Source organism: Aptenodytes patagonicus, chromosome 2 (genome assembly GCF_965638725.1).
Source record: "Aptenodytes patagonicus chromosome 2, bAptPat1.pri.cur, whole genome shotgun sequence".
In the NCBI taxonomy this organism is placed as follows: Eukaryota; Metazoa; Chordata; class Aves; order Sphenisciformes; family Spheniscidae; genus Aptenodytes; species Aptenodytes patagonicus.
The window spans coordinates 66,852,542-66,865,848 of NC_134950.1; the positions used below are offsets into that span (position 1 = coordinate 66,852,542).

Sequence of the window (13,307 nt, forward strand, 5' to 3'; positions counted from 1 at the left end):
ATATCTCTTTTTCAGTTGGAGTATAGCGGGCCTCGGATCCTCCCCTTAACCCCGACTCCAAAACCCTAGGGGTCGACCTCGAGTCTCCCCAGGTGCTTTCTGCCAGAGGTTCCGGGTAGGGCCATTCTCCCCGGCTGCGGTGTAGAGAACATTTTTTACATCTTGTCCTGCCCAGACCGACCCAAGGGCTACTGCGTGAACTATCTCCTCTTTAATTTGTTCAAAAGCTTGTCATTGCTCAGGGCCCCATTTGAAATAATTCTTCTTCTGGGTCACTTGATAGAGAGGGCTTGCAATCAGACCGTAATTTGGAATATGCATTCTCCAAAAACCCACGACGCCTAAGAAAGCTTGTGTTTCTTTTTTGCTAGTTGGTGGAGACATGCTGTTATTTTGTTGATCACATCCATTGGGATCTGATGACGTCCATCTTACCATTTTATTCCTAAAAACTGGATCTCCTGTGCAGGTCCCTTGACCTTACTTTGTTTTATGGCAAAACCGACCTTCAGAAGGATTTGGACTATTTTCTTCCCTTTTTCAAAAATTTCTTCTGCTGTGTTGCCCCATATGATGATGTCATCAATGTATTGCAGGTGTTCTGGAGCTTCACCCTGTTCCAGTGCAGTCTGGATCAGTCCATGGCAAATGGTGGGGCTGTGTTTCCACCCCTGGGGCAGTCGGTTCCAGGTGTACTGGACGCCCCTCCAAGTGAAAGCAAACTGTGGCCTGTACTCTGCTGCCAAAGGGATTGAGAAAAATGCATTAGCGATATCAGTTGTGGCATACCACTCAGCTGCCTTTGACTCCAGTTCGTATTGAAGTTCTAGCATGTCCAGCACGGCAGCACTCAGCGGCGGCGTGACTTCATTCAGGCCACGATAGTCTACTGTTAGTCTCCACTCTCCATTAGACTTCCGCACTGGCCATATGGGACTGTTAAAGGGTGAGTGGGTCTTGCTGATCACTCCTTGGCTCTCCAGTCGACGAATTAGCTTATGGATGGGAATCAGGGAGTCTCGGTTGGTGCGATATTGCCGCCGGTGCACCGTTGTGGTGGCGATCGGCACCTGTTGGTCTTTGACCTTCAGCAACCCCACAACAGAGGGGTCCTCTGAGAGACCAGGCAAGGTGGACAGCTGTTTAGTTTCTTCCTTCTCCGAGGCAGCTATACCAAAAGCCCACCGGTACCCTTTTGGGTCTTTGAAATACCCTTTCCTGAGGTAGTCTATGCCAAGGATGCACAGAGCCCCTGGGCCAGTCACAATAGGGTGTTTCTGCCACTCATTCCCAGTTAGACTCACTTCGGCTTCCAATACAGTTAGCTGTTGGGATCCCCCCGTCACCCCAGAAATACAGATGGGTTCTGCCCCTATGTAGCTTGATGGCATTAGGGTACACTGTGCACCGGTGTCCACTAGAGCCTTATACTCCTCTGGGTCTGATGTGCCAGGCCACCGAATCCACACAGTCCAGTAAACGCGGTTGTCCCTTTCCTCCACCTGGCTGGAGGCAGGGCCCCTCTAGTACTCATCACAGTATTCATTTCTCATTTCCTGTAAACACGAGTCAGAAGTTTCTTCATTAAGATCGGAAGTAAGATCAGCCCTTCTGCTCTGTCTGGGGAACTGCCCACTGGAAACTGGAGCAGCAATTTTCCTGGAAGAACCCCTTTCTGTGGTTGTTTTCCCTTGCAACTCACGTACCCGTGCCTCTAGGGCTGAGGTGGGTTTTCCATCCCACTTCCTCATGTCCTCTCCGTGGTCACACAGGTAAAACCATAGGGTGTCCTGTAGTGTGTACCTGTTATATCCTCTCTCTTGAGCAAAAGGACGCTGACTCCTAATAGCCAAGATACTGGTCCATACAGGTGGGGAGTAGGACCTATCCTCTTCCAGTTGCTGGAGCTTCTGGGACAGTTTCTCCACAGCTGAGACAAGGGAGGAAGAGAGACTTTCTTCGTATTGCTGGAGTTGACCAGCCAATTCATCCACCGTTTGTCCCTCTCCATCTTTCCAGGTCATCACTGCCAATGAGTTGGCATATGACGATGGTGCACTCCTTACAAACTTCCGCCACATGGGTTGCGTGCACTTGACTTCATCTGGATCTTTGTATAGCTGCTCATTGCTCAGGTCACCATAAATCACCTCCAGCACAGCTAATTCTCTCAGGTACTGGATACCCTTCTCCATGGTGGTCCACTTGCCTGGGTGACATATAACATCTTCCCTTTCCTTCACGCTTGACAAGAGTCGCCTCCAAAGGCTGAGGACTCGTGTCCCTTTTCCAATCGCTTTGTCAATGCCCCCTTCCCTAGAAAGGGATCCCAGCTGGTTGGCTTCTTTACCCTCTAATTCCAGGCTACTGGCCCCATTATCCCAGCATCGGAGCAGCCAGGTGACAATATGCTCACCTGGATGACAGCTGAAATCTTTTTGTATATCTTGCAGCTCACTCAGGGATAGAGATCGGGTGGTTACTGCCTCTTTCATGAATTCTTCCTCTTCTTCCTTCCTGAGCAGTTGCTGGCCCTCCTCCTCCTGTTCTCGTGATGGCCCTTCTCCAGGGTAGTCTGCCTCATCCACTTCTTCCTCTGGCTCCCCTTTAGAAGAAGTTTCTTCCTCCCTTACTAATTGAGCCGACTTCCGCTTCCAAGATTTCTTCTTGTGTACAGGGGCAACTGATATTGGCATGGGTTGGTTCTTTGGTTCAGCTGCAGGGCCTGTCGCTGGGGTTGGAGCGGCCGCAGGGCCTATTGCCGGGGTCGCAGTGGCCACAGGGCCTGTCATTTTACGGTCAGATCCAGAGACCTTCTCTTCCCTTTGAGGGTACTGAATGGTGTTGAACAGGGCTCGGTAGGCATGGGCCAGGCCCCAGCATGTTGCAGTGATCTGTGTCTCTGGAGTTGCCAGGGTGACAGCATACTTTGTCCAAATATTCTGCTAACTTTTCAGGATTCTGCACTTGCTCAGGGGTGAAGTTCCAAAACACTGGGGGTGCCCATTGGCCTGGGTACTTGCCCATGCTATCCCACACACCCTGCCACTCATAACTATCCAGCCTTGGGGCAGATCTCTGGATGATATTCTTAAATTGCTTATTAACCTTAGACAAAACCAAAACAATACTCCAAAGAAATACTAATAGAAGTATCTTAAGTACCCAAGGATGTTCAAAATACTGAAAAGTTACTGTAATGAAGGAGGAAACATCGTAGAAGAAGGTAGTGACACTGCCATTCTGTATTTCCTCCATAAAAAACCTCTCAGAGGAAGAACTGTAATTGCTAATTGTTTCCACAAAGTGTTACCCGAAGTACAGTAATGGCTTCAGTACAAAGCTCAAATACCAGATTAAGCTCAAGGCCAGTGTTTTAATAACAAACCTCCCAGGCAAAACACTAATCACTGCAGGCCACAGCAAACTGCAAAAACCAACACTAATCTCTAACATGTACAGCAAAAAAAAGAGCATGATGCAGATCAGATAAACTAATAGCGAGAACAGATGAATCAATATTGTGACCTGCAACTGTTAACAGATAAAAATTCCTTAATGTGCTCTGGTTAATCTGTTGTTATCTCAAACCCTTCGTGCCCCACGTTGGGAGCCAGAAAGGACTGTCGTGGTTTAACCTCAGCCAGCAACTGAGCACCACACAGCCGCTCGCTCACTGCCCCCGCCCCCCCCCGGTGGGATGGGGGAGAGAGTCGGAAGGGTAAAAGTGAGAAAACTTGTGGGTTGAGATAAAAACAGTTTAATAATTGAAATAAAATAAAATACTACTACTACTAGTAATAATACTAATAAGAATACACAAAGCAAGTGATGCCCAGTGCAATTGCTCACCACCTGCCGACCGATGTCCAGCCAGTCCCTGAGCAGCGGCCCCCCCGGCCAGCTTTCCCCAGTTTATGTACTGAGCATGACGTCACATGGTATGGAATGTCCCTTGGGCCAGTTTGGGTCAGCTGTCCTGGCTGTGCCCCCTCCCAGCTTCTTGTGCACCTCCAGCCTTCTCAGTTGGTAGAGCATGGGGAGCTGAAATGTCCTTGGCTAGCGTAAGCACTGCTTAGCAACAACTAAAACATCGGTGTGTTATCAGCATTATTCTCATCCTAAACCCAAAACACAGCACTGTACCAGCTACTAGGAAGAAAATCAACTCTATCCCAGCCAAAACCAGGGCAATGTTACATGTAGCTATGTGCAGGTTCACCATGTTACCTGTGCTGAGTTCTCTAATGTGTAGAATGTGATGTGTAGTTGTACCAAATTACAACACAAAATATAACTGTTGTCTTGGTAGCTATTAAAAAAAAAAATCGGTCTTTGAGGTTGGTTCTTTAAGTTATTGTACGAGCATCACTAGCCATGTTGTTGTACAAAATAAAACTAAAACATAGTTTTCTTCCAAACGATCAAGTATCTGCACACTCCTACTTAAATGCGTGTTTGAGGGCTTTGATCCAGAGCCTTTTCAGTCACAATAGTATCCATAAAGGTGCCTACGCTCCAGTCCCTTCCAGGTGTACATAAAAATGAGTTCATAGCTCTTGCCTTGGTCAGATGGTTATCAGTGGTTTGTTAACAGGCTTTTGAGCTTTTCTGAGCCTTTCTTTGGTTTATCATTCTTCCTTTTTCTTTATATCATCTATGGCTTCTTCACAAGCTGATGGGCTTCAAATTTGACCTTTTATGGGGAACTATTCTCTCATGTAGTAGGCATAAGAGATAGCTATATATTCCTGGCAAATGCTTGATTCTGTAGAAACAATTGGCACTTTTCTGAAAGGCAGTTGTTGGCACTTGTATTAGTGCAGGAAATCCAACTTAAAATCTCACAGACAATCAGAAGTCAATGTTGGGTAAGAATGTTTTTGCAAATTTGAAATCCAGCTGAAATTCTGGGAGGATGAGACATTTAATTCCTTTCATTATATTTGCGTTATATCTTCTAAGTAATTGTTTGAGAAAAGTTGGATTAACTGTGGAATGTTTCTTTCTTAATCTAGAAGTTTTTTGTCCTCTTTTAGCAAGCTTTAGAGAACAGTGGGTTGTCTTCGATTCCCGTCTCTGCACATTCTGCTGACTGCAGCCAGGCTAAGACTCCTGGGGCCCAGGATCAGAACCCGGATGTCCAGACTCTCTCAAATCATCAGGCTGACTCTAATGCAGAACAAGATAAGGAGCAAGAGAGTACAGATAAACTGGATAAAAAAGAAAAAAAGGTTATTAAGAAAAAATCACCGTTTTTACCTGGTAATGTTGCCACTGTTTGCTACTTTTTGTGCTGTAAGGACTACAGTATTTGTGGGTGTGTTGATGGCTTTTTAAAGGGGTTTCCCAAAACGTATTGTGGATCAGTTACAAACTTCACCTACTTTTATCTAAAACACAGTATGTCTATAAGTTATGATAGTAGCATTTATAACTTTCATTATGCTGACACTAAAATGTGTCAGAATGGCATTAAGTGAAGTTACTGTTAAATCTTCTGGATTTAGGTCAGTGGAGGTTTTGGAGGAGGACAAAAAAGAAAGAATATGAATCTTTTCCCCGTCATCCTTCTCTGAGGAGGATTGGGATTTCATGGTGTATCCCAGAGCAGGGTTCTTGCAAGCGCTACTCTTCCTCTTTGGAAGTGAGGCCTCGCAGAGGCAGAAGTGCTGTGCTGCTGCCTCATGCAGATCTTCACTGACCTAGGCCATGTAGGGAAGGATGAAGGTTGGCATTGTGGATAATACTTCATGTCACCTGTGTTTGGAATCACTGTACTGATTTGATATTGTTACCATAAAGGCATGTTAATATTTCACCTCCTTACTGTATTGTGTGTAGGCAAGTCTGGATTTTGTTTCTGTGCTTAAATGCAACTGCAGTGTTAAGGTTGATCAGGCTTTAAGGTTGCTAGAAGTGGTTTGTTCCAAGTATAGCTATCGAACTTTAATGGCTGACGTGGTGGAGACAGCTCTATAATAAGCAGTCATTGAGCTCTGTCCATAGTAACTTCATAGAGACATTGATGTTGCTTTTTTCTTTGCAAGGGATGCAGAAATTGATCCAAAGTTGAAATCTCTTCTTGTCCAGCATAACTGTGCTAAAAATCAACATTAACTTTTTCCTCTGGTAATAATAACTATTTTGTTCCTTGTGAGTAACAGTAACAACTTTCTAACTCTGACTGCAAATAAAAATAAAAGGTCACTGCTGTACAGTCAAACACAACTGCCTTTATTTTTTGATAAAATAACATAACCACAGTGTATTCACATGGTTTACAGAAAAAAACACTATGTGAACCGATTTAAATGAGTGAATATCTGATACGGAACAGCATATATGAAAAAAAAAACCCTGATAGGATTTAGAAGCTTCTTTTCTCATTTTTGTTGAGAAAAGGTATGCTGTTGCTTTAGGACAGAGCTTAGGGTTCTTGGATCATAAAATGACTCTTGTGAAAAAGTAGCTTTAAATTATAAGTCTTTCAGAAGGACTTTTTATGCAATTTTTGCTCCTTTAAAAATTTATAAATTGTAATTTAAGTCTGAATTTGCCGAAGAGAGGGCCATATAAAGTATCTCGCCCAGTTAGGTAGGTAGGTGTTTAGTACTTCAAATAATTTGATGTGGTTATGGTTGAGGAGTTATATTCATTGTTGGATAATGTTGTGTTAGATATGGTATTTGTAAGTTAACTGGTATATTATATTGCATTACCCCTACATTCTGTATTTCTAAGTGGCATACAAATTACATTCTTTCTATTCTGTGAAGTCAGACATTTCTTAGCTTTTTTCTTATTTTTTCTTTTCTTACCCTCTTCCTTTTCAGTAGCATGAAAATGTTGGAATTTCAACAGGATTCTCTTGGGTTTTGTTTTTATCATTCCAGCCCATCACTATTTTTGTGAAGTAGAATGTATCTGATAGAGAATTTAATTGTCTACCAAGTGTGTTGTAATGGCATCTGTTTGGCAAAGTGTTTTTGTGTTTTGATTGCTTTGTATAATGGTGTCGGTGTAGTGGAATTTTTGAAGAACTGTTAAAATGTTTTAAACACATCCATTTTGATGTTGTTCCTTATTTTAGGTTCAATACGTGAAGAAAATGGAATAAGGTGGCATGTTTGTCCATATTGCTCTAAAGAATTTAAAAAACCAAGTGATCTAGTGCGCCACATTCGCATTCATACCCATGAGAAGCCGTTCAAGTGTCCCCAGTGTTTCCGCGCCTTTGCCGTTAAGAGTACTCTCACAGCACACATAAAAACACATACTGGCATTAAAGCTTTCAAGTGCCAATTTTGTATGAAATGCTTTTCCACCTCAGGGAGTTTAAAAGTTCACATTCGTCTACATACAGGTAAGGCCTCAAAATTGCGTTTGTGTTTTCTGTGATGTGGGTGAGACCTTGAATGAAAAAGACAATGTGAAGCGCTTAAAATGTAGAGATGTCTATTGCGTCATTGATATCTATCGGAGAATGAACTGGTGTTAGTGTCTTATGACAAAAATTTTAAGTCCATCATATAATTTTCTAGTGTTTCATGGGTTTGAAACTTTCTTTGGGCTCTTACAAAAGCCATGGACATTTACTTTTCTGATGATGAGTCAGCTGTTGCTCCTTTTTAATACTGCTATTGTGAGTATTTAATTGTGCTTTCTAAAGAGTCATACTCTTAGAATTCGAGTTCTGATTTTACTTATCCCCAGTCATCTTTCATATTTACTCTGCGCCTTTTCTTCCCTCCCCTTGCCCACGCTTTTTGATAATTCCACTGTATAACTCGGGTCTATTTGGTTACTTCCCATTTTATCTTCAACAATAAGGTGTTGCTTGGTGTTTTCACCAACTTACCTGTTTTCAGTATCTTACAGTGCACACCCTAAAACTCCTCTGTGTATATGGTTCTTGTTTACATCATGTATGATGTCTTCAATACCCGTTTTTCTGTGGCTGAGCTTCTATCCTCTGCACAGAGAAAAATGAATTTTCCACTCTTGGTGGACTACCTGGTTGTTTTCCACTTTTTTTCTTTGTTCTTGCAGGTAAATAAGCTTTCAGCAAGATAAGCTTGTAAATGTGCTGCTCTTTCCTTTCACTCCTGTTTATGTATTTATTTACATTCTGCAAAAGTATCATTCATTGGCTATGTGCATTCGGTGTTCAATATGTTTTATAGTCAGATGCCTTTAATCCATGAAATATCAATGTTGCATTCATCTGCAGAAAGTTTTTCACTTTGTTTTTTGTAAACTTGTAAACCAGTATTTTTTCTGTTACTTTAAAGTCAACCTTACTTTATTTAAGAAGCCAGACACATTCAAAGTGGCAAAAGCACTAGGTGGCTTGAAAAATAGGTACTCCAGTGTTTACGGAACTCCAGCATGTAGTTAGCCATGGTTCAGCACGCTTGTTTTTCCTGTCAGAGATGTTTGCTTCTTCCTCTGTCTAGCAGTTTAGGCTTACTGGGTCAGGTTAGAGGTTCATTCAGCCCCGTATGCTGTCTCTGATGGCAACATGTGGAAAAAGGGAAGCTAAAGTAATGCTGCTTAGCAGCGTACAACTACCTTCTGCTAATCTTCGGGTTGAGGGCTTTATGAAGCACCTCTGTGTACTTGTACATTTTACTGTATTTTATTTTACATTGTACAGTAATGTACACTTGTACTTTATGAAGCACCTCTGTGTACACCTTTATGAAGTACCTCTGCACTAAGCAGCACTTTGTAAATTTTTGTTCCAAAGAACTTAGCTAATTGATTTTAAACCTATGTGAACTTACTACTACAACAACCTAACATAATGAATTCAAATGTTGAGCTACATGTTGAGTAAAATACTTTCTGTTGCTTTAAATATTCTGCTCAGTAGTTTCATATGATGTTTTAGTTACTGTATTGTGAAGAATTGTTCATTCTTTTGCATTTTTTCCACCTGTGATTTTATAGAGCTTTCTTCATAATACCCAGTCATGTTTCTAGCCTTCTAAGTCCAAGATTTCCCCTTGAACAAAAGCTGAAAGTTCATCAGCTTCGCCTGTCTCTGTAACTTACCAAGTTCTCCAGTATCCTTTCCAAGGGAGATTTCTACTGAATATTGCATTGCAAAAGTCTTTCTTTAATAATTCCTGTTGGCATGCTTTTTTGACTGCCATCAAACAGTGTTGACATTTTCAGAGACCGATCTAGAATTTCTTTAAACTTTGTCACATCGCTGTTCCTCTGTTTTAACCTATTATATATCATTTGTCTATGTGTTTGCTGATTCTTTTTTCTCACAGTTTTTTAGCAGTTTGCTTTGGAAGGACATTCGACCTGCTATCTGCAGTTCTTAGGATAGCTTCTGGAACCCTTTGAAAATTGCTGTCACTTTTGCATCATCCAGTTCCCTGATAACAAGCTTGATTAAAGTGATGTGTTACAACCAGTTAGTAGTTAAGCCTTTTCATAACTTTCTTTTGATTGGATTTTATGGATCTGTTTTGAAAACCTATTTAACAATAAACACCCTGATAGAAAACAGAAAAGAAAATGCAGAAAAGAGAATCTGTATTCTAAAGCTACATTTCTAGGGTGGTGGAAATAAAATCACAAACTAATATATATTTTTTTTTTTAATCTTTTGCAGGTGTTAGGCCTTTTGCTTGTCCTCACTGTGACAAAAAGTTTAGAACATCAGGCCACCGGAAAACTCATATTGCTTCACATTTTAAACATACTGAACTAAGAAAGCTGCGACACCAACGTAAACCTGCAAAAGTTCGAGTAGGAAAGACGAGTGTTCCAGTACCGGACATTCCCTTGCAAGAGCCCATACTCATAACTGATTTAGGTAAAGAGCGAGTAAATCCATGCTCTCTTGAAATTTGGATTTCACTGAAAATAGAGGTCACAGTTTAATGAAGCAAACACGTTCAGAGCTTATTCAGGAAGTTGCACTTTGAAATAAGTCAGAAATAATAAGGCTTCAGAAAAGTGCCATATTTTATAGTTTGCTTACACTAGAATTAATAAGAAGAGTCTTTTTTATTTACAGAGAAATCGTATAATCCTTACCAGAAAAAAGCGTGCACATTTTTACATTACATTAGGAGAGGAGTTTAATTTAACTATTGTTAGACTGTTGGTATAGAAAAGATGACAGTTCATGATCTAGATTCTTCTTGAGATGATCATGTTTATTCAATTACATATATTAAAGAGTCAGTGTGTTCTATGATTTTAGTGTATTTGGTATAATTGTGACCTCAACTGAATTAGTGGTAATCATTAGCGGTAGTATTTCAAAAAAGGGCAGAATAATTCTGGAACATGCTGTAGAGAATTCATACAGTTATTTTAATTCTGTTGTAGAATAATTGTTACAACATTACATAAAACCACTTTTTGGAAGAAGGTAAGTTGTTGTACAGCTCATTCAAGACAATGTATATTGTTGTCCAGTAGAGGTCAATGTGGTGGGCAAGGCGTTTACTCTTCATTGTTGTTTGACTCACCATTCTGCTCACCCCTGCCTTGTCTGTTCTGTAGTCATCTTTATATAGTAGAATATTATATTGGTAATATCTTCAGCCTAAAATCTTTATCACTCTTGAAAAATCCTTTTGCTTTCACTGCTTCCAGGAATTACTGTATGCAAGAGTAGTGGTTGTTTTGGTATCAGGTATGAGAAACTTAAATTTTCAGAGTAGCAACAAAACTTAGCTGACAGCTTCAGATATTCAGATCACACAATATTTCTTTCTTGAGTGAAGCCTGGAAACAGACACAGTCCTATTTCTTGATTTTAAAGAAAAAAGCACTTCAGTACAATTAAGATCTGTGCGGTGAAATTCTGTTTTTTGGAAAAAAAAATATTAACAAAAAAGAAATACTATAAAAGCTGTTTCCTACAGGTACTGGTAACACCTGAACTCTGCTGATATTGGAATGTTCAATGTAAAAATAAGAAGTTCCACCATTTGTCTAGAAGGTGTCATGTTCTTTTCAACCCACTGACAATATTTCCACTGTTCCCAGAAAAAAAAATCTTATTTCTTGTAGAGGTGTCAAGAAACTAATATTGTTGCTCTGTACTAGTGTTAATCTTTGAGTGGCACCTTTGATGAAGAAAAAATAATGAAAGTTGATACATATTTTGCTTTTTAAATAAGTCTAAATTACTCTAAAAGTCTATAAAAAAAAGTCTGCAAATTGTTCTCTACCTGTTACAATGTTTGTTTTATTTTATTCCATTAGTTGATGGTATTTATTGACTAGGAATCGCAAAAAATTATTGCAATTTTTCTAGTGTGTACTGTGGTTCCAAAAGTGGAACTGATGGGAGGAAAAATACCTTTTTATAGAACTCGGAACTATTTTGCTGACTTGCTATATCCCGTGTAGAGCCACCTTTAACTATTCTAACAGTTTGGAGAAATGTTTAATTCATCTGAGTTGAACAGGTTGAGTAAATCGTTTGGAAGTGTTTTGTTAGGAATTTCTGTTATTTCTGTTCTGTTATGTATGTTATTAGGAATTTCTGCAGTGCTTCTGCAGACCAGAATCATTGTAACCTGGGATACGCTCACAAGTTAGCTATCATTCATTAACTGAATTATTCTGCTTTTATATGATCAAAAATAACTGAGAATAAATATTTGTCATACGGAGTTTCTTCTCTTCTGATTTGGAAGACTTGTGTCATCTCCTGAATACTACTACTAATTATCATCACAGAAGGATGCCAGAAGGAATTTAAAAAGTAGGGTTGCGGTTTTGGTGGGATTTTTTGTTTGTTTTTTTGTTTGGTTTTTGTTTTGGTTTGTGTTTTATTTTGAGAGAAAATGTTTTTACTAGACCAACTGAGTTAGTTGGGGAAGGTGAAGGAAGTTTTGGCATATATGTATTTATAAATATATATATGTATAATATACATATATATACACACATAAACCTTTTCAAGTCTGAGACAGAGAAACTTCTTTTTTCATTGTTGCCATCTCTTCTCAAAATTGGGAGAATTCCCTCTCCTTGTCTTCTGCTCTTTTCAGTTACATCTGGAAATCAGCAGAAACCCTTCAGGCTTTCCTTTCTGAATATGAAAGATAGCATGCTAGATGAAGCAGTCTGAAGAAAGAAAAGATGGTGTAAAAGGCTTTTGTTGTGAATATTTAGGACCATAAAGGGATCTTTTGCATATTTGTTGAAACTTTGCATCACTCCCTCAGCCTTGTATGTTAGTATTGTGACGAGTACTTTTGAGTTCACAGATGTGTAAATGATGATGAGTTTTTTTTTTTTTTTTTTTTTTACTTGAGAAGTCTGCTACTGTTCCCATTCTGTCACGGTGTTTGGGATGATGCCCTTCTGTTGGCTGCTTCTGAGACAGAATACTCTTGCATTAGCAGTTGGACATTTGATAGCAGGAACTTTTAACTGATTTTCCAAAACTACGCTTGACTGACTTCAGGGAACAGTGTATAAAGAGTATTTGTTTAAATAAGTTGGTTTGAGGTTTGGGGTTTTTTTACCAATAAATTTTTGGATGTACCCAGAGAATTAGCAAGACTGACTGATTAGCCAAAGTAGATGATGCACAAATACAACAATTTTTAATGCACTTTTTTTATCCTTTAAGTAAAGGCAGATATATATCATGGTGTTTTGTACTTTTCACAAAATGCATATTAAATATTTGTCAAGTTACAATGTCTATCTGGGGTACATTGATTAAATGTCATTTGGTTAAGGTCGAGGTTGGAAGAGCAAAATATTATTTGATTAGCGGTAAATTCGTAACTGTCAACTTTTTTTAAAGTTAATGCTTATTTTGGACATACGTGAGGCTTAATGTAATGAGGTGAACCTATGGATAAAAGAACAGCTATCGCTAAAATAGCATATACAATATAATGCATAATGATAAATAGATGCATGCATAATTTTAAATAAGTGCTGAAAACATGCTCGTTTTGTTTACATTCTTGCATACTAAAAGTCACTTTTTTTTTTTCAAATACTAGCTCTTCAGACTACTGCAACTTTGGAATAACTTTACCAATTCATTTTTCCTTTTTGTGTGTGTTTATACGTGCAGGTCTTATCCAGCCAATCCCAAGGAATAGCCAGTTCTTCCAAAATTATTTTAACAATAATTTTGTGAATGATGCAGACAGACCATACAAATGTTTTTATTGTCATCGAGCCTATAAAAAATCTTGTCATCTTAAACAACACATCAGGTAAAACAGATAAAAAGAAGAAAGGAAATGTATGTAATAACAAATATAGTGTTTGCTGAAAATACTTCTTTTTTTTAC

The 13,307-nt window shown here is 39.5% G+C and overlaps 1 protein-coding gene across 5 annotated transcripts in view; it reads left to right on the plus strand.

Annotated features, from left to right (window-relative positions):
• ZNF236 (zinc finger protein 236) overlaps positions 1-13,307 on the plus strand; it is a 96,104-nt gene that overhangs the window by 37,639 nt on the left and 45,158 nt on the right. For all 5 annotated transcript variants that reach the window (XM_076330103.1, XM_076330102.1, XM_076330099.1 and 2 more), the window contains 4 exons: positions 5,040-5,265; positions 7,094-7,366; positions 9,635-9,838; positions 13,085-13,229. In XM_076330103.1, the coding sequence (XP_076186218.1) occupies positions 5,040-5,265; positions 7,094-7,366; positions 9,635-9,838; positions 13,085-13,229 (848 nt within the window). The remainder of the gene's footprint in view (positions 1-5,039; positions 5,266-7,093; positions 7,367-9,634; positions 9,839-13,084; positions 13,230-13,307) is intronic.